The 22,101-nt window shown below is 39.5% G+C and overlaps 1 protein-coding gene across 18 annotated transcripts in view; it reads left to right on the top strand.

Annotated features, from left to right (window-relative positions):
• ADAM22 (ADAM metallopeptidase domain 22) overlaps positions 1 to 22,101 on the top strand; it is a 203,045-nt gene that overhangs the window by 124,680 nt on the left and 56,264 nt on the right. For all 18 annotated transcript variants that reach the window (XM_043509370.1, XM_043509365.1, XM_043509369.1 and 15 more), the window contains exons 8-15: positions 2,706 to 2,776; positions 7,563 to 7,637; positions 11,824 to 11,895; positions 12,958 to 13,124; positions 15,223 to 15,307; positions 15,786 to 15,876; positions 16,243 to 16,294; positions 19,411 to 19,510. In XM_043509370.1, the coding sequence (XP_043365305.1) occupies positions 2,706 to 2,776; positions 7,563 to 7,637; positions 11,824 to 11,895; positions 12,958 to 13,124; positions 15,223 to 15,307; positions 15,786 to 15,876; positions 16,243 to 16,294; positions 19,411 to 19,510 (713 nt within the window). The remainder of the gene's footprint in view (positions 1 to 2,705; positions 2,777 to 7,562; positions 7,638 to 11,823; positions 11,896 to 12,957; positions 13,125 to 15,222; positions 15,308 to 15,785; positions 15,877 to 16,242; positions 16,295 to 19,410; positions 19,511 to 22,101) is intronic.

The following is a 22,101-nucleotide window of genomic DNA, read 5'->3' as shown; positions in this document are numbered from 1 at the left end:
TCAGTGGCCATACAAGTTTTCATAGGACTTTTTCAAAATAGGAGTTATCAAATTCCAAGTTGGTTTGTTACATCCCTATTTCTATTTCAATTTCTTTTGTAATTTCAATTGGTCATGGTACTCTTCCTGAGATACTTTGGGATGGGAACGCACTATGCATGTTCTCGTCATTATCATTCACTTGTAAAATGTTGTGAAGTATTATTATGTGCTGTTACAAAGCTGCTACATTCCACCCCAGATATGGCTTCATTTTTATGGTAGGTGAAATGATCCTTAAATAGTTTGTAAATTATTAAAGTAGTCTGAGATGCTATATAAATGTAAGATATTTTATTTCACCGACTAAAATATTGTAATTTTACCATTTTTCTTCTGGCGGCCCTACAAATCCTTAAATCAAAAGTTAAGAGTTGGTGGCATGACACCAAAACATGGACTGGATCTACAATATAAGTATAGGTAGGATATATAAAAGCACTCACAGAAAACAGACAATTAACAATAAATTTGAAAGTGGTTCATGTTGATTCGTTGTGAGATCTGGGTGGTGGTCATCAGGGATAACAGAAGCCCCAGGTAGCTGACCCTAGCTGTGATTGAATTAGTCTGATCATCTTCCTATTATTCTCTCACTGAAGAGCATGTTATACTTAGCATTTCAGTTACTGTACTGCAGCAAAATGTCTTCAAATGTATTCACATTTTCTATTCTATAAGAAAAACTGTAAGAATATGTAGAACATATGGTGGAATACAGACTGAGGACCCGACCCTGCAAACCCTTATGCAGGTGAATAACTTCACTCAGATGAGTAATACCATTTATTTCAAATGTTTCATGAGTGAAGTTATGCACATGCATACATTTTTGCAGAATTGGATCTTAAGTGAGTACCAGACATTAGCTGATGAGAAAGTTTATAAGTAGAGCTGGGCAATAATTTTTGGGATGAATAGTTAATTCACCAAAAATGCAGTTTCATGAACAGAAAGTATTCATGATTTTGAGTCAGATTTGGCAAATAATTTCGTCCAGGAAGAAAAGAACATTTTTAAAAAGTCTAAATGGATTTATTTTTTGTTTAAAAACCAAAAAACTGAAACAACAACAGATAACAATTTCATTCTGGATTGAACGAAATTTATTTTTTGACTTAAAACGAAAAAAATCAGTTTTACATTTCAGTGAGAAAAAATGAAAAAATTCGATTCTGGTTGTCCTGGAAAAAAATCATTTTGGATTTTTTTGTTTGGGCCATCGAACCAAAAAATCAGTTATTCACTCAGCTCTAACAATAAGTATAGCATCTGTGACTGTGCTTTTCTCATACCCCACTGTGGGAGATGAGCTCTTATGATATGTATTGTCACTAGAAACTCTTGATTACTACAACCTGATGTCCTATAGCTAGGTGTAGTTCAGTAAAACATGCAGGTCCACTTTGAGTTTTAGGTCTTAGCAGCCATTGCCATCCTTTCACTTTCTAACTCTGCATTGTTGTTTTATCCTGGTGTTCGGATCATGTGTACAAATGCAGTTCTTGGTATAAAGTATATGCAGTATGAGCAGAAGTGGAGATATTGGAAATGTTTATAACCAAATGTGAACGCAGGTGGTTTGGGATTTCATTACAAAACCAAACCTTGAGTGGAAAGATATGTGAGTTGGAAGTGCCTAATTTTGCACAGCCCTCTTTACCAGCTTTGCTAAAATTATTCTGGAATATGGAAAACGGTTCTCAGCCCTTCATGATTAGTACCTCCAAAAGGTAAAGAAAGAGCAGAGAAGGGAAATTAGAATATTAAAGAGGATATGATATAAAATGAGAGAGATTGCTGGAACTTTCATGTAGTCTCACTGAAAGGTGATTAAACGGATATGCAAAAACTATAAAAATGTGAGAGCTGATAATACAAGTGAAGGAAAGGGACTTCTGTCTGTAGTGGACACCGTTGAAACAAGGAATAAGAATCTAGAACTAAAGAGGGAAAAGTTCAGGTTGGATATTAAAAATGGTGAGTCCTTGTGTTTTGTTTAGCTTATCTATCACTGGGGTTTATGAGCACCTTGTAAAATGGGATTTGGCAAAAGAACAAACTTCTCAGTGCTCATGATTAGAAGTTTTAAAAAATTAAAGACCTAGGGGGATTAGTGTGGGGTAATATCATACTGATGGTGGGGATTCTAAACACCCCAAAAGGTCTCTTCCAACTCTAACATGTATTATACCCTGTGAATATAGTCACCTTAAAGCGTAAATTAACACAAAGAAAAATCAAATTGAATTAATGTAGCCATTGCAAGTGTGGCTGTTTCCTGCATTCCAGAAAATATGATTCAGTGCATAGTAGCACCATGCTAATAATATTCACTACACAGTATTTGGTGAAATTTAGTCTTTGAACATGAGTTACACCTTCTGAGGATGAAGTCCACAGAATGGCTATATTAGCAGACCTGCATTATTAATAGCAGAATTTTTATAATTTCTTTACTGTTAAGATAAGTAGCTGTAATGTTGCCTCCTTTCTAGAAGAAGAATTGAAAAATGAAATCATTATCAGATCTAATTCACAGAAAATGAAACTATCCATATTTTGTTCATGCTGCCCCAAGATTATGGAATGAAGTGATATAGATATAGATATATATAGATATATTTTGTGAACATTAGATTTATTTGGCTTTGTTTTCCACTTAGAATTCTGGCAAATGAACACCACATCACAAAAGTTTGTTCTAAAGCCAAGACACAAAAGGAGTAAAAGGCAGGTATGTGCCCGTACAATTTCTAAAGAATGTGCCACCAGACTTGGTTTGCAGCTAATAAAGGAATCTCTCCAAATAAAGTCCTATTGCTCATGCTGTTTTAGCATGAGACCTACATAAATAAATAAAAACAGTTGCAAAGGCAGTATCTAACATCTGGGTAACATTGCTGGAACCTGCTGAAGAAATCCCTTCTTAGGCGCTAAGCATCTGTGTTGTATCATGCAACCACGAGCTACTGGAAACGCAATTTCAAGAGAATGAACAGACATCCCAAATCATTTTGATGTTGTCATGCTTTGCCATGCCTTTTTCTCTTGCAAACTTTAGCTCCATTTATTCTGTCATTACTGGATTGTCAAACTGCAACATCTGGGGATTATGATGTTGTTGTTACCTCTAGAATGAAATGATCTTTGTTCTTTAATTGAAGTTAGAAATACTGTACCAATTTGAAATATAGTGTTTGGTTCCTTCATTGAAAAGAAAATTGCATTTAACAGAGTAGCTGCAAGTCATGTAGTTATATGAAAGGAAAGCAGGACAAATTAAAATTTACTATTATAAACTGAGAGCACAATTCTTGTTTATTATGATGAGAGGTCATTAATTGTGGAAATTTATGTTAAGTATGAAAATATAATATAGATCCTCTCTATTTGGGATGAGTGTTATGACCAGATAAAAAACAACAACTTTTTATTCCACTAGATTCACTAAAGTTCAGATTTTTAATGTGCTCTCAGTAGATACTCCTTGTAGCTTTTATTTAAAAAAAAATAAATCTCCCATAGCATAATGAGCCATGTCAAATATATATGCCACTTTTAAAATTTGTTCTGATAATACAGATATGCATTTAGTGGAGCTCTGTCAGAGGTTATGGTAAGGCAGATATAACACTCTTTGGAGTTTGCAAAAGTTCCTTAGTTCTCTTGAGTCTGATTTTAGACCTCGGCATTGCACAGAGATGGTGCTGATCTGTTGGTGATGGACAAACGTAATGTGTCTGTATTGCGTTTTACATCTGTCAGTACCTCTGACATCACTGATTATGAAGACTATGTCTACACACCAATTAAATATGCACAGCTGGCCCAGATCAGCTGACTTAGGCTCGTGGAGCTCAGACTGTAGGTTGTCCACCACTTCTCTATTTACCGCTTAAGTGCAAATTAAGCAGAGCACACAGACCTGTTTGCCAGCCTCAATTTGGAACATGTGTTAAGAACACTATGCAGTGGAATTTTATAAAACTTCACATACAATGTTGCCACACATCTTTTATCAGAACAATATTGATCACCAAATTATGAGTTTTCGAATGGTACCTTACAAGACTTACACTGTACAAAGATTATTACAATAATGTGTAGGGTTTGAACAAAGGGGTACATTCTGTCACAGAGTGAGAAGGTGCGAGCAGCAGAAGAGGAAGATGATTTCAGCAGCAGCTGTTCGGAGGGAGATGAGAAGTGGGGAGACCAGTGAGGAGAAGGTGGCATTACATGACCTTTTATGAGCACTAAATTCACTTAGAAATATATACTCGTATTGATACTCTGCTATCATGATTATCTCCATGCGTATGATACATGCACAAACACATCCCAGAAAAGAAGCAGGTATTGAATGAAAAACAAGACTAAATGGCTCAAATAAAATTTAAGCGCATATTCACTGCCATGAAAAAAAACAGGCAAATAAAAAAAATGGGTCACATAAATAACTTTTGTGAAATTCACTTTACATCAAATAGTGCTAGAGGGATTGTCTGACTTTTCACAAATAAGAAGTAGTTGCTCTAGATTTACAGCAAGAATAATAACATAATTCTGCTAGGAAGAACAGGGAAAATAAAGGCATCATTTAGAAACGTGGCTGTGAACAGGGTTGAAAGTAAGTTAGAGGACTTGCTGCTATGCTGGAGTCCTGAGCAGGATGGGTGGCCTCAGCCGGAAGAGGCGTGGCCTTAACCGGAAGAGGCAGGGCCTTAAATCCCTGGGCCCTTTAAATCTTGATTTAAAGGGCCTGGGGCTCCAGCTGCGGTAGTGGTGGCTGGGAGCCCGGGCCCTTTAAATCACCCCTGAGCTACCAGCTGCAAAGGCAGCTGGGAGCCCCGGGACTTGGGGGCAATTTAAAGGGCCCAGGGCTCCAGCTGCCACTACCGCAGTAGAGCCCCGGGCCCTTTAAATCACTGAGGAGCCCTGGGGGCTCTCGGCTGCCACCGCTACCCCGAGGCTCTGAGCTCTGGCAGAGCTTTAAAGGGCCTGGGGCTGCACTGTTGTAGCGGCTGCCAGAGCCCGGAGCCCTTTAAATCCCCACCTGAGCCCTGCTGCCCAATCCCTGGGGTAGCGGTGGCTGGGCTCCATCGGGAATTTAAAGGGCCGTGGGACTCCAGCTGCTGCTACCACTCCGGCCCTTTAAATCCCCTCCGGAGCCCAGCCACCACTACCCCAGGGCTTGGGCAGCAGGGCTCTGGCGAGGATTTAAAGGCCCAGGGCGGTAGCAGCTGCTGGAGCTCCAGGGCCCTTTAAATCCCTGCCAGAGCCTTGCTGCCGCTACCCCAGGGCTTCGGCAGCAGGGCTCAGGTGGAGATTTAAAGGGCTTGGGGCTCTGGCAGCCATTACTGCCCCAGCCCTTTAAATCCCCTCTGGAGCCCCGCCGCCACTACCCTAGGGCTTCGGCAGCAGGGCTCCGGTGGGGATTTAAAGGGCCGGGGTGGTAGCGGCGGCTGGAGCTCCGGGGCCCTTTAAATCCCCACCAGAGCCCCACCGCCACTACCCCAGGGCTTTAAATTGCCGTCTGGGAAAGCCGGTCCCAGTATGGCACAACGACTCTTACCAGTACGCCGTACCGGGGCATACCGGCTTACTTTCATCTCTGGCTGTGAACATCTGTAAACTGGAAGGAAATGTGACACTTAATTGACTGTGTTTTAATGATAGTTGTTTGACTGATTTAGAATTTGAATAAACAATACAGCCCTTACAAAAAGGCTTTTTGGGGAAAAATAGTTAATTGTGCCATTCTGAGAGTTTGTAGCAATTCTGTGAGTTTACAATTGGTACCAAAAAAGTTTTTAAAGATGTAGACACTGTTTAGGCTCTCTCTCAGAAATCTAGGGTTCTTTTAGAAAGTTCTAAGTTTATTTTGTAGAATTTACACCTATTTTGGAGGGAACGGGGGCAGAGGACACACTACATTTTATATACATTTATTATACAATTTTCCTGTTGACCCTCTAACAATAATCTGCTGACCAGATGTGGAGTTAAAAGATTGTCCCTATTTATAGCTTGGAAACACAGACAGATCTGACATACATACAAATATACAATCGTTTCTTAATAGTGCTACAATCAGTATAAATTTAAAATGGTGGAAGGATGGCAGCATTTGTAATAAACAAGAACACAGGGAGATGAATTAATAGAATCATAGAATATTAGGGTTGGAAGAGACCTCAGGAGGTCATCTAGTCCAACCCCCTGCTCAAAGCAGGACCAACCCCAGCTAAATCATACAGGGCTTTGTCAAGCTAGGCCTTAAAAACCTCTAAGGATGCAGATTCCACCACCTGCCTAAGTAACCCATTCTAGTGCTTCACCACCCTCCAAAGGGAATAGTTTTTCCTAATCTCCAACTTCGACTTCCCCCACTGCAACTTGAGACCATTGCTCCTTGTTCAGTCATCTGCCACCACTGAGAGCAGCCAAGCTCCATCCTCTTTGGATCCCCCCCTTCAGGCAGTTGAAGGCTGCTGTGAAATCCCCCTCACTCTTCCCTTCTGGAGACTAAATAAGCCCAGTTTCCTCAGCCTCTCCTCACAAGACATGTGCCTCAGCCCCCTAATCATTTTCATTGCCCTCTGCTGGACTGTCTCCAATTTTTGCACGTCCTTTCTGTAGTGGAGGGCCCAAAAGCACAATACTCCAGATGTGATCTCACCAATGCTGAATAGAGGGAAATAATCAGTTCCCTTGATCTGGTGGCAATGCTCCTACTGATGCAGCCCAATATACCATTAGCCTTCTTGGCAACAAGGACACACTGTTGACTCGAATCCAGCTTCTCGTCCACTGTAATCCCCAGGTCCTTTTCTGAAGAATTGCTGCTTAGCCAGTCACAGGACCGGCTCTAGGCACCAGCAAAGCACGTGCTTGGGGCGCACAATTCCAGGGGTGGCATTCCAGTCACCATTTTTAAATTTTTTTATTTTTGCTTGGGCAGTTGCACTCTCGGAGCTTGGGGAGACAAATTTTTTGATTGGGGCGGCAAAAATCCTAGAGCCAGCCCTGGCCAGTCAGTCCCCAGCCTGTAGCAGTGCATGGGATTCTTCAGTCCTAAGTGAAGGACTCTGCACTTGTCCTTGTTGAACCTCATCAGATTTCTTTTGTCCCAATCCTCCAATTTGTCTAGGTCACTCTGGACCCTATCCCTACCCTCCAGCGTATCTACCTCTCCGCCCAGCTTAGTGTCATCCGCGAACTTGCTGGGGATGCAATCCATTCCATCACCCAGATCACTAATGAAGATGTTGAATAAAACCAGTTTGATACCAGCTGCCAAGTAGACATTGAGCTGTTGATCACTACCCTTTGAGCCCAACGATCTAACCAGCTTTCTATCCACCTCATAGTCCATTCATCCAGTTCATACTTCTTTAACTTGCCAGCAAGAATACTGTGGGAGACCATATCAAAAACTTTTCCCTTGTTGATGTGGCAAATTAAGATTTGTTTCCAGTTGCCCTTTAAACAGCTATTGTTTGTTAATCTTTCTGCAGGTTCATCAGATTTCACGTAAAGTTGAGGAGGAAACAAAATACATTGAGTTAATGATTGTCAATGATCATCTAATGGTAAGACTTGCATACTTCGCTAGTTGAAATACATCAATAATTTATTATTGTCTTACCTGCCTTCAAGGCATAAACAATAAAGTACACCAATGATCTTATTAATACAGTTTATGTCCTAAAGACTGGGGCTGATTCTGATCTCACTTATATCATTGTGTGACTCCAGTAGAGTTACTCCTGATTTTCACCAGCATAACTGAGAACAGAATTAGACCTAAAAAATGTACAGAACAAGAATTTGACACAGAGTGACCTGCTGCATATCTGACTCCAAGCTGATGGTACATTATATTTACCTATAATAACTAAACAATCTATAATGTTAGTCTGCAGTTTATAGTGACTGTGCGCAGAATCATTGGAGTTTTTTTTTTAATGAGAATGCACCTCACTTACTTTGTACGGAACTAAAGGGCTCTTTAACCTAGTAAAGAGAGGCATAACAAGAATCAACAGCTGGAAGTTAAAGCCAGATAAATTCAAATCAAATAAGGCACAATTTTTTAACAGTGATGGTCATTAACCATTGGAAAAAATTACTAAGAGGAGTTGTGGATGCTCCATCTCTTAAAGTCTTCAAATCAAGACTGACTGCATTTCTGGAAGCTATTGGTTAGCCAAATGCAAATGATAGGGTCAATACAGGAGTAACTAAATGAAATTCTATGGCATATGTTATATAGCAGATCAGATTAGATGATCTGGCCTTAAAATCTATAGATCTATAGTTGTTATGCTTCCCTAGGCTTTTTTCAATTATGAACAGCTTCTCTTAAGCAATGCCCACATTTGCAAAGATACTATCAAGTTCTAGAAGGAATACACGGCCATCCTTAAATAATTTAAATAACAGAGCTTTATTCCTTTGACCCCTGTGTTGGATGAGCATAGCAATAATGTCGAGGGTGACAGTGATTTCTATTTCATAACAGAAGATGGTAGTTGGTGTTCAGAATTTTCTTTATTATAGTGGTTGTGTTTGAGCCAGAAGAGCAGGCGTCATTGCCTGCTACATGATATACCCATTTAAACACAGCTGTTTCCTGTTTAAACTTTTGCACATTAATTTTCTTGTTGGTTAAAAACATTTGGTAAAATGTCTGTTAATTGAATAAACGCAGTGATTATTTCATTTTCCTACACTGTGAACCTGGATACATATTAGAAAGAGGTATTCATTATATTTTAGGCAGTATACTTTATGCTAATCCTCTTGCATTTACAACACTATCTGAACTCTAAGCACCTTGTATCTTTTTAGGGATCACACATTATGTTGCTGAATGTCCAAACAATTAGAATTAGATAATATGCTAGCATATATGTCTGTTTAACTTACCTTCTTCCTTTTTTTGCTGAGTCCACAAAAAGCAGTGCTTTATAATTGCTGAATTCCTGCCTAGCTGAGTATGTACTGTTATGCCATGTCAATGCTACAGTGGCACAACTACAGCGCTGCAGCTATGCTGTAGTGTAGGTAACTAGGCCAACAGAAGTATTCTTCTGGTGACCTGGCCATGACTACATTGGGGTTTAGGTCGGCATAGCTACAGCTTTTTTCACATCCCTGAGCGATGCAGCTATGTTGATAGAACTTCTAAGTGTAGACCAGACCTTGGTGATTTCACAGACATGATAAATCAGTGTTGGAATCTGTCTGTTCAGGGTAAGCAAGCTGTTCCCAGGGCTCATTGACTCTGAAGTACTTCTTGCTTAATATTCTCATTTTATATCATATAGAATATAAACTGTGACTATGGAACTTGGACAGAACCATCAAATACAGCAGAATTCTAAATGGATGTAACTTTACCCACAGGCAGTTTCCTAGCTCTTACTCTAATCTGTGATGGATATATCTTATGGTAGCTGAAAAGAAACTGTCATATACAACATGCTCACTGTCTGGTCATTTAGACCCAAACTTTGCCTTACTGTAAATTTTGTATTGCCTGGTAATGCATAAAAATTCACATTGTTTGTTAATTTCTCTATGATGGGGAGATGGATTTAAATGAAAAACAAAACAAAACAAAAACCCCCAATACAATTTCCCCTATTAGGCAATCATCTAAAAACAAAGAGTGAGTGATCAATGCTGAATCTTCAGCAGCAGTTACTTCTAGAGATGTGCTCACATAACTCGGTCACAAACTAGGAAGTAAACCAAATGTCTCCATGAAAAATTTTGGTTGGAAAATATCAGTGTTTGCTGAAAAGAACAAAAATGATCTGAAAATACATTTTATTGTCTTTTACTATTGATTCTGAATAATTAGCATGCATGTAGAATATTTCATCTGTAGATCTTGAAGCCTTTGTAAATGTGGGTAAGCATCATTATCTTAATTTCAAAGATACGTAAATGGAGGTATAGGGAGATTCAGGGCCTGATTTTCAGAATGGGCTAAGCATTGTCAGAGCCACTTCTATTTCTGTTGAACTTGTGGAAGCTCAGCACTCCTTGAAAATGAAACTTTATGTGATTTGTGCAAGGTCACACAGTAAATCAATGGCAGAGCTGAGACCAGAACCCTGGACCACTGCCCTATCCTCTTCTCTAAGAAGATACTGTAAACAGTGATGAATTAAAAACAAAAATGAAAATGTAGATAACAGTGTCCAGTGTCTTTGAAAAACTTCTCAAAACATAACTGAAAATAATGTTTAAATAACTACTATATTTGTGAGAGAAGATGGGTGAGGTAATATATTTTATTGGACCAACTTCTGTTGGTGGAAGAAACAAGCTTCTGATCTTACACAGAAGTTGGTCCAATAAAAAATATTACCTCACCCACTGTGACTCTCTTATATCCTTGGATATACCATGGCTACAACAACACTGCAAACAATAAGGGAAGATACAATTTTTGTAATATTTCTGCATGTCCAGTGCATGGTAACAAATTAGCTTTAGCTGAGGTAAAATATTTCTTTTTAAAAGCTCTTCTGTAGTGCAACTACCAGTACTGAGATATTTTTGGGGTTTAGTTTTTCTAAAGGGTTTTTTAAAATATTCTAAATTCAGAACAAATAACTTTAAAAATGCAATATAAGGTCACAGCCCTGCAAAGATATACCCAGTTTTTGCCTCCTGCCTCATAGCAGGAGAAGGGTAACCTACTGAATCCTCTGAGCTTGAGGAGTAATTGGGAAAAGGGCCCTACAGTAGGAGAAGCTGGCTGTGGCCCAATAGCTGGCCTAAGTTACAACCCCAGTTCCAAGGAGAAAAGCTGGGAGGACTCTCATCTTGTGGAGAGAAAGAGGGACTCCCTAAATTACAACCCCATGACTTCTTCCTTTCCGACATCTGTCTTGTTCTAATTGCTGGATGCCTTAAAAAAAAAGAGAGCTGGTCCTCCTGCGGTTGTTGCTGGACCCCCCATATGCAGATTTGGAAGGGTAAATGTCCCACAGTGGTTTGTTTATGCCCTGCTGTTCAGATTCTCTCCTTGAGAGGAGGAGGCCTCACAGCCAATTTCTGGTACCTTATGTCATGGTGAACTGCCTTCAGAATATCCCCTTGTGGTCCTAAAAGTGCATTGCTCAGAACATCCACTTGGACTGTTCCAGTCAATTACACAGAGCAGATTAGGTCAAAGCACTTATTCCTTTTGTAGGTTTATTAACTCTTTTTGCAGAGTGAAACTCATTTCTTCAGTAGCTCAAGTTCACGCCCACTATGGGTCTGTATAAAAGTCCTGGTAGGTTTTTCTTCCCCCCTGTTTACGAGGCCCCTCAGCCTCCTTCCTGGAGCTGGAGTTGTACTTCAAATGGTCACTCTCTTTTAGGATTGTTCTGGAATCTCCAGGATCTGAAGATTAATCTTTAATTAAAGATTATGTCATGTGATGAAACCTTCAGGAATACGTTCAACCAAAACTGGCAACCCTACTCTCTCTCAAGTTAGGAGTCTCTAGCTCTCCTCCTTGGAGTTGGGTTTCTTTAATGAACTTTCTAAACATTAATTAATGAATCTTCACAACACCATTGTGAGGCGGATAGGTAATATGAGTATCTGAACAATTTGCTAGACACAATTTTTTAACATTCCAGTCAGTGAAAAAGATAAGCAGCGTGAGCACAGCTTTTGCTGTTGATAGATTCATCTTTTGCTTTATGTTTTTCAGTTAAAATTATTTTTTAGAACTATGTTTCTAACTGGTCTGTGTTTGTTTTTCAGTGTAAAAAACATAGATTATCAGTCGGCCATACAAACAGCTATGCTAAATCAGTGGTGAACATGGCAGATTTAGTAAGTATTACTCAACTAAATGCTTTTCTAAATGTGTCATGAACCATGTGGTTGTAGTGCCAATAATTTTAGGAAATGTTATTTCACAGATATACATGATATTAATTTATGTGAAGATTGCAGATATTTATTTAGCTCCCAGTACAGCAAGGTACTTAAGCATGTGTCTAACTTTAAATAATTCCTGTGACTTCACATGCTCAAGTACCTTGCTGGATTGAGGCCTGAATGAGTTTTTAAAGTACATCTTATTCAGAAAACTACCCAGAAAGGGTAATGTATTAACTACAGCTGCAATCAGGAAGGTGTCTAAAACTATAGTGCACTAAAATATATGAAGAAATTGTATGATTTATTCAGCCTTTAATATATTTGAGTTCATACTATTTTATATGGGGCAGGGGAATATAGGTAGTTGTTGGGGCTATAAATCACACAACAGATGGCTACTGTATCCAGAAACATTTTCAGGATTTGCAAATGAAAAATAGTATTGCCACCATTGAAATCCTTTGGTCTGGGACACCATGGTTCCTGATAAGTCACTCAGTCTGAGGATAAGCACTGCTGAAGAATTCTGTAACAGTGGAAGTGGTCATGTCTCCCTGATACAGATACCTGTTGCATATATCTGTTGAGGAGTATAGAGCTCTGTTGTGTAAGTAAGGTATGTTGGACACTGTAAAATACAGATAAACCCTGATTTTTCTGAACCTAAATCTTTGAGTTATCCAGAATTCTTGTGTGGTCCTTTAGAGATTTGTATCAAATCTCTCAATTTATTCTTACAAAGGTTTTAGAGGCCCAGAGATCTTTGCAAGGCTCAGATCCTGTCAGGAGCTCTTTGCTGGTGGACCCTTGTGGTCATGCAGAACTGCTTACTGGGGTGTGACCTAAAATCTGGATTTTAGCTGTACTAGTTCCTGTTTAAAAAAGAAAGTTAATGAGCCTCAGGGAACAAAATGTTCATTATTACAGACGTAAGTTGTTACAAAAAAAGGGAAAAGAAGCAACTATACTCTATATGATATAATATATTTGTTCATTTTGTTAATGTACTAGATATATAAAGAACAACTTAACACCAGGATAGTATTGGTTGCCATGGAAACCTGGGCTACTGATAACAAGTTCACCATATCTGAAAACCCATTGGTGACTCTACGTGAGTTTATGAAATATAGGAGAGATTTTATCAGAGAGAAAAGTGATGCAGTTCACCTTTTTTCGTACGTAACTTCGTATGCCATTTTATTACTATTTTTTCATTCCATGGGGAATGCTTTATTATTAGTGGCCAAAACCTTTCCTTTCTATGGTGTTATGCAGTGTATAGTAATCCTGACAATAGTGCGTAGGGACAGGGAGGCGGGAGGGAGGTTAGAACAATGTAACTAATCATGTAACTAGACACTACTCTCATGCTAGTTTCAATATATTAAATATATTTAATATATATATTTATAAATATATTATAAATATATTTATATTAAATTAAAAATATATATATTAATAAATATATTTATTAAATATAAATATATTCAATATATTAAACACAAGCTGCATGTGCTGTGAACTCCTGTTGTCTTGTGTAATTACCTGCCAACACAGCTGCCCTGATGGATAGTGCATGGTACTGTGTTGCAACAGAATACTGACAGTGGGCCACTCACATCATTCATTTATAGCGAACATTGAAACCAATTTGGAGTTCTGCTTAAAAGCCAATTTGGCACAATATGTGCCAGTAGATATTATTCAGAGCCTTGCATACTGCAGGATTACTGAGGTTCTCTGTTCCCTCAAAATAGTTTGATACAATACAAGTGCACCAGAAGGATCATAAAATGAGTATCATTACTGGGAGGAATGTTTCTGTTCTTACCGAATTCTCTGAATTGTTTTGGTAGGTTTTATTACATTAATCCACTAACGAAAAAGAGAAAAGGGTGGTCTCTTTGTGAGAGACTGGATTGGGGCTCAGTTCCCTGCTTAGTTCCACAGACTATTGGTGTGACCTTCGTCAAGTCACTTAGGGCCTAATCCCATAGACATTTAGGTATGTGCTAAATTAGTCCATCTGACTTTACATGAGTAAAGTTAAGAATGGTAATTGTTAACAGTTCCCTCCTCAGTTCCACAGACTATTGGTGTGACCTTCGTCAAGTCACTTAGGGCCTAATCCCATAGACATTTAGGTATGTGCTAAATTAGTCCATCTGACTTTACATGAGTAAAGTTAAGAATGGTAATTGTAGGATCAGGTTTTTAATCTTTCTGTGCCTCTGTTCATCATCTGTATAACTGGGGTAAAATACTTTCTTTTCCCCACCCTTTGTCTTGTCTGTTCAGATTGTAAGCTCTTTGGGGCAGGGTCTGTCTCTTATTGTGTGGCTGTAGAACACTTTATTCAGTGTGGCCCTGATCTTGGTTGGAGCCTCTATGTGCTACTATAATACAAATACTAATAATAATAATAACATCTGAGAACATTAAATTCCTAGATCATCTAGAAATAGCAGATCCTACAATTACGTCTTTTTAGAAGGGATACAAACAGTGGAATTGAGGGATCGAGCTGGATGGTTGTGTGGTGACCCTGTCTGGCCTTGGAATCTGTGAATCTATGAATCCCCCTGTTTATCCCTTTCTGTCATGGCCAAGGGAAACAGGTTTGCCTGTATAGCCCTACGCATGCTCCCATCTGCAGCTCTAAGGGCCTCAGGGCTTCAGCCAGTCATCTGCAGGGGCTAGGAAAGATTTTTTTCCCTTGACACATAATTGGCACAATGTATTGAGGGTTGGTTTTGTTTTTTTCCACCTTCCTCTGAAGAATCAGTGGTCAGCCACAGCTGAAGACGGGACACCAGACAGGGTGCACCAGTGCTCTGAGGGGATTCAAAGAATCCTCTTTGCTAATGATGCCTGGCTGGTGTGTCTTGCTCACATACTCAGGGTCTAACTAAAGTGATTGGGCTTAATATAGGGGTATTTGGTTAAAATTTAATTCAGGTGGTCAGACTGTGTGATGTAATGGCTCCTTCTGGCCTTAAACTTTATGAAAATATGAAACTATTTTATAGGGGAGTTTCTCCCTCAAAGAATTTGCCTGTGCATGAGAACAGATGTTATTCCTCCTTAGTGTGTTTTGGGAAAGGTTTCCTCGAAAGAATTGTGAAAGCTTCTTTGGTTTTCACAGCTCTCTGTTCTGTTTGCGTGCAGTGAACAGCACAGTAATTGCAACTGGCATTTGGAAATAAGAGAGGTAAATAGAGGAATTGGCTAACGTAAGAAGTAAACTTTCTCATTTTGTTTTGTTTTTTAAAGGGGGAGTCAATTTCAGAGCAGTCGGAGTGGTGCAGCCTACATTGGTGGAATTTGTTCACTATTAAAAGGTGGAGGTGTGAATGAAGTAGGTGTGAATATTCATACTAGCACCAATTGATGTGGTAGCCACAGTGTCTGTGTCCACACAAGCATTTTTCTCAAAATGTTCCCTTATTGCATGACCAATACAGAACATTAATACAGTCCGACAAAATAAAGTTCAAATTAGAGGATAATGCTAAAAGGCAAACGGAATAAGGTTGGGTTTGGGTTCAGTTGAATTTCCAAAAGAGAGTCTGCAGCTTTCTCTCCTTCACATTTGAAGCTACTCTGGTAAGAAAAAAATCTTACCTGGCCTATTCTTAATACTGTGGTTTGTCTTCCTTGCTGATCCATTATCCAGCTGCAATTAAATGAGTCTTCACTGAAGTAAGAGCCATAAAACTGTTGATCTGCTTTTGCCTTAAAAAAATCTTATTTTAAAATGTACTAAAGGTGTATTTATGTTTTCAGATTCTTGTGTCAGAATGATTATTGTTCCCATCCTGTTTTGTTTCTTTCAGTATGGAAAGTCAGACTTTCTTGCAGTGACATTGGCGCAGTCATTAGGCCACAATCTTGGCATTTTCTCAGATAAAAGAAAACTACTAACTGGTAAGTTTATGTTTGCTTGTTTGTTTTTTCTTCTTTCAAGTGAAGATCTTTATACAGTGGAGGAGTTTCCTCCTGCTTCTATTGGAAAATAAGAAATGAAAAGCAAGAATTTTTTTCTAAGATTGTCAAGATTGCATAGTAATGTGTGTGGTTTTATGGAAGAAAGTTTGGCCAATGTGTACACATAAATTTGAGACCTGTGCATAGTGAAAAAAGTAAATGTTTCGTTCTATATTGTATTTGGAGGAAATTAGGAATATAGGTTTTCAGTGTTCTTTTTAAGATGAGAAACATAATATATGTTATGCAGAGATTTTAAAATTGTCAGACTCAAAGTATGAATTTTAATTTTGTTGTTGTTGTTAGGTGAGTGTAAGTGTGAGGACACATGGTCTGGATGTATAATGGGAGACACTGGGTAAGACATTTCTTTATAGGAACTTCCATGTAACGATGTAAAGCAAATGAATCAACAAATATACCTTTCATGTTTCAGAGTAGCAGCCGTGTTAGTCTGTATTCGCAAAAAGAAAAGGAGTACTTGTGGCACCTTAGAGACTAACAAATTTATTTGAGCATAAGCTTTCGTGAGCTACAGCTCACTTCATCGGATGCATTTGGTGGAAAATACAGTGGGGAGATTTATATACACACACAGAGAACATGAAACAATGGGTTTTATCATACACACTGTAAGGAGAGTGATCACTTAAGATGAGCCATCACCAGCAGCGGGGGGCGGGGAAAGGAGGAAAACCTTTCATGGTGACAAGCAAGGTAGGCCATTTCCAGCAATTAACAAGAACATCTGAGGAACAGTGGAGGGTGGGGTGGGGGGGAGAAATAACATGGGGAAATAGTTTTACTTTGTGTAATGACTCATCCATTCCCAGTCTCTATTCAAGCCTAAGTTAATTGTATCCAGTTTGCAAATTAATTCCAATTCAGCAGTCTCTCGCTGGAGTCTGTTTTTGAAGTTTTTTTGTTGAAGGATACCACCCTCAGGTCTGTAATCGAGTGACCGGAGAGACTGAAGTATTCTCCGACTGGTTTTTGAATGTTATAATTTTTGACGACTGATTTGTGTCCATTTATTCTTTTACTGTCCAGTTTGACCAATGTACATGGCAGAGGGACATTGCTGGCATATGATGGCATATATCACATTGGTAGATGCGCAAGTGAACGAGCCTCTGATAGCGTGGCTGATGTGATTAGGCCCTATGATGGTGTCCCCTGAATAGATTTGTGGACAGAGTTGGCAACGGGCTTTGTTGCAAGGATAGGTTCCTGGGTTAGTGGTTCTGTGGTGTGGTGTGTGGTTGCTGGTGAGTATTTGCTTCAGGTTGGGGGGCTGTCTGTAAGCAAGGACTGGCCTGTCTTCCAAGATCTGTGAGAGTGATGGGTCATCCTTCAGGATAGGTTGTAGATCCTTGATGATGCGTTGGAGAGGTTTTAGATGGGGGCTGAAGGTGATGGCTAGTGGCGTTCTGTTATTTCCTTTGTTGGGCCTGTCCTGTAGTAGGTGACTTCTGGGTACTCTTCTGGCCCTGTCAATCTGTTTCTTCACTTCTGCAGGTGGGTATTGTAGTTGTAAGAATTCATGATAGAGATCTTGTAGGTGTTTGTCTCTGAGGGGTTGGAGCAAATGCGGTTATATCGTAGAGCTTGGCTGTAGACAATGGATCGTGTGGAATGATCTGGATGAAAGCTAGAGGCATGTAGGTAGGAATAGCAGTCAGTAGGTTTCCGATCTAGGGTGGTGTTTATACCACGCGTAAAATACCATCGCGTATTAGCACCGTAGTGTCCAGGAAGTGGATCTCTTGTGTGGACTGGTCCAGGCCGAGGTTGATGGTGGAATGGAAATTGTTGAAATCATGGTGGAATTCCTCAAGGGCTTCTTTTCCATGGGTCCAGATGATGAAGATGTCATCAATGTAGCGCAAATAGGGGCATTAGGGGATGAGAGCTGAGGAAGCATTGTTCTAAGTCAGCCATAAAAATGTTGGCATACTGTGGGGCCATGCGGGTACCCATTGCAGTGCCGCTGATTTGAAGGTATACATTGTCCCCAAATGTGAAATAGTTATGGGTGAGGACAAAGTCACAAAGTTCAGCCACCAAGTTAGCCATGCCATTATTCGGGATACTATTCCTGACGCTTTGTAGTCCATCCTTGTGTGGAATGTTGGTGTAGCCACTTCTACATCCATAGTGGCTAGGATGGTGTTTTTAGGAAGATCACTAATGGATTGTAGTTTCCTCAGGAAGTCAGTGGTGTCTCGAAGATAGCTGGGAGTGCTGGTAACGTAGGGCCTGAGGAGGGAGTCTACATAGCCAGACAATCCTGCTGTCAGGGTGCCAATGCCTGAGATGATGGGGCGTCCAGGATTTCCAGGTTTATGGATCTTGGGTAGCAGATAGAATACCCCAGGTCGGGGTTCTAGGGGTGTATCTGTGTGGATTTGTTCTTGTGCTTTTTCAGGGAGTTTCTTGAGCAAATGCTGTAGTTTCTTTTGGTAACTCTCAGGGGGATCAGAGGGTAATGGCTTGTAGAAAGTGGTGTTGGAGAGCTGCCTAGTAGCCTCTTGTTCATAATCCAACCTATTCATGATGACGACAGCACCTCCTTTGTCAGCCTTTTTGATTATGACGTCAGAGTTGTTTCTGAGGCTGTGGATGGCATTGTGTTCTGCACGGCTGAGGTTATGGGGCAAGTGATGCTGCTTTTCCACAATTTCAGCCCGTGCACGTCGGCGGAAGCACTCTATGTAGAAGTCCAGTCTGCTGTTTCGACCTTCAGGAGGAGTCCACCCAGAATCCTTCTTTTTGTAATGAATAGAGACTGGGAATGGATGAGTCATTACACAAAGTAAAACTATTTCCCCATGGTATTTCTCCCCCCCACCCCACCCCCCACTGTTCCTCACATGTTCTTGTTAACTGCTGGAAATGGCCTACCTTGCTTGTCACCATGAAAGGTTTTCCTCCTCCCCCCACCGCTGCTGGTGATGGCTCATCTTAAGTGATCACTCTCCTTACAGTGTGTATGATAAAACCCATTGTTTCATGTTCTCTGTGTGTGTATATAAATCTCCCCACTGTATTTTCCACCAAATGCATCCGATGAAGTGAGCTGTAGCTCACAAAAGCTTATGTTCAAATACCTTTCATGCTTGAGCTGAGCATCTACTATGAAAAAGTTGTACATCATTTAGGGCAATATTAAACACTCTTTCAACAGTGAGAAAAGGAACATATTCAATATATGAGAGATTAAAAATTTCAGTTACAGAGCTGTAGCCAAATGCTACAAACACTTGCACTACAAAAAGGCATAGAAGTTAGAATGGCAGTACTAATTTGCAAGCAGATATTTTCACCACATGGCTCTGAATCAAGTATTCTAGCAACCCCTTTCCAAGAATAAGACCATATGTTTCCCCCCATATTTTGGAAGCAGACAAAATATTGTATAATGGTCAAAAGCAACATGAGAAATAAATAACCAACTACCCTATTTCTTTCTAGTTATTATCTTCCAAGCAAGTTCTCCAAGTGTGACATAGAGGAGTATCATGAATTTTTAAACAACGGAGGTGGTGCCTGCCTCTTCAATAAACCATCCAAGGTAATTAACAGCTTATTATTGAGAAAGGAAACAGTGGTATGCTTTACTTCTTACCTTTCCACAATCTTATACATATATTTTTGCAGCCAGAACTCTTGGAAGAAGGAAGCTACCCTTTCTAGCCAAGACTCAGAGGGTGAAATTTGCCCTGTGCAAAGGGGTCAGCATAAGACACACACATCATGTAATCCTTGTGCTTTAACAAAATCTTGAACAGATTCTTCCAGCATTTTAGACCCTTTCTTTCAGAGAAAAGCTCTTCCTCACATACACCAGAATAAATCTTCAGTGTAACACCGAATAATAATTTTAGAGCCTGTATTTTTGGAACAAATGGTTTTGGGGTTTTTTTGTTTGTTTGTTTGGGGTTTTTTTGGTTCTTTTTGTCCTGCTGAAGAAACTGGCATTTGTTGGGTGGACAAATCAGATCAGGGCACACTTTCAATCAACATTATTGGTTTGGTTCAATACTAATCACTTATTTTGGTAAAGCCATCCTGGAATCAATGTAACTAAAAGTATTCTTCAACCCACTTTGGCGTTACTTTTTTGGACAGTCAGGAATTGGATGGGAGAAGATTATGTGCCTTGTTAATATAGTACACACCTGCTGAGGCTAGGGATGTGTTCTATAGTTCAATAAAGTAATCCTCAAGAGTTTTCAGCTTTAATTGGATTGAACTGATACCCTTCTAAAGTTTTGAAAAGGTTCAGGATACATTAGAACAAATTATCTTCTTGCAATCCACCTATTCAGGTGGGACACAAAATGATGATAAAGAAATACCACAAGGAAAGTCATTCCTGTGGTATTTCTGATCCAGCTGAAACAGGAAGAACTTGGTCATATCATGAAAAACTTGTGATTGTGAGGTTTCCAGCCCATTTCCCATTTCAGATTTTCCAATTACAGATGGGTGAAAATTGGTAATTTTAGTTCATAAGGGTTTGGGCAAACATTTTAAGTACTGTTTATGCATGTGGGTTCGTGCTCCTCACACATCCCCTAATGTTTGCTTTAGTGGCTCAGACCCCAAAACTCATTGCGAAACCACAACGTTTCACCAGGTTTTGACACAAAACCATCAGTCAACCAGTTCTGCTCTACCGGTTTCCACGGACTGAGTTTGACATTTGAAATGGAACATGATACCAAATTTGGTGGGTTGGTACCAGGGCAGCAAGCTGCCATGCAGACTCCAGGTACTAGTAGTCTCTTTGGTGTATTCTTATTACTGGAAACAGAAAATATAACATATTTGGTCACTAGGGGAAGATTAATAAACCAACCACTTCTGAAGTAATTATGATTTTGTCATTAGTCCTCAAAGAGTCTGCTTCCCTGACCTCCTGCTATTTTGCAACAAGTTGTTTTGCAACTATAACTTTTTTTAAATAGTGTTTGAAAGATAGAAGTGACTTGCCAAATGCTTAAAGATACAGAGAAAAAAAAGGATCAAAAAGATGGAGGGACAATATTCAGTAGATCAAATCTCTGGTGTAACTTCAGTGTTCTGTGGGAATTGAGTTGTCAGGGCTGTCACTGGCCACACAGTCTCCAGCCATCAGAGACTTCAGACTACAAAGTATAAATTAGAGGTAAAGAAAGCCCTAGCAAAATAGTCGGCGCCTTTAGGATGGTAGCTTCTGCAATAGGTTAGTTGGTGAACACCAGCTTCGTTTATTGCAGCAGTAGTCAAAACCCAAGGTACTCAGGACGGGGATCTTGAATCCTTTGTTTATAACTGATGCTATCATCTACAATGCTAATCCTGGGACTAGTGGGGAAACATGGAGACAGGCTAAATTGGCAGTGTTGATTGCCACAAATGCAAAAGAAAACAGGGGTTACCAAAGCAGGATTTTTATTTCTTCAGTAGCTGGAGGAATAGAGTAAATTTTATGACCAATTGCACAGCTGCATAACTGCAGTAAACACTAGAGGGGGGCATTGTTCTTCACTTGAATAGTTTATGGCTGCAGGTTTGTAGATTTCTCATTATGAGAGAGCTGCCTTTATTAAGTAAACAAGAATGAATTCGCTTTTTCTCTCAGCACCCCAGTGAAAATCATCTCACGAAGCTCACATATGAAATGCTGTCTTCTCATTTGGATGATTATAATAGGGAGTACATCTGCAAAGTGTTGTGTGTTTCTTTTAACAGATGTACTTAATGATATAAGGGATAGTCAGCGCTGTTTATTTTGTTGATAAGATGTAACTGTTTCTTGTTTTTGAACACCTTTATCCTTCCTTTTGCAGGTCTGGTTTTTCACATCTCATGACAGATGATGAGACATTTTGATTGTTAAATCCCTTCACTGGGTGGATTCTTTTTTGTAACAAAGTGATTTTTAATAGAATGTATGCTCACCATGGCTTTGTTTACTGATTATGCTAATTCACAAAAATTAGTAGAATTCAGTAGAAGGTTTTTGTATCCCTTATCACAATTTAGATTAGCAGCATTTAGATTTTTCTTTTATAGGATATGAAAATGTGAAAGAAAGAAGTGGAAGCCAGAGTGATCAAGTTGCGATTTAAAACATTGTATCCAAAATCTTTTAAAGTAAAACAATATTTTTAAATG

The sequence above is a fragment of the Dermochelys coriacea genome, chromosome 2, assembly GCF_009764565.3.
Source record: "Dermochelys coriacea isolate rDerCor1 chromosome 2, rDerCor1.pri.v4, whole genome shotgun sequence".
Classification (NCBI taxonomy): domain Eukaryota; kingdom Metazoa; phylum Chordata; order Testudines; family Dermochelyidae; genus Dermochelys; species Dermochelys coriacea.
This window is presented reverse-complemented; position numbering and strand designations above follow the sequence as displayed.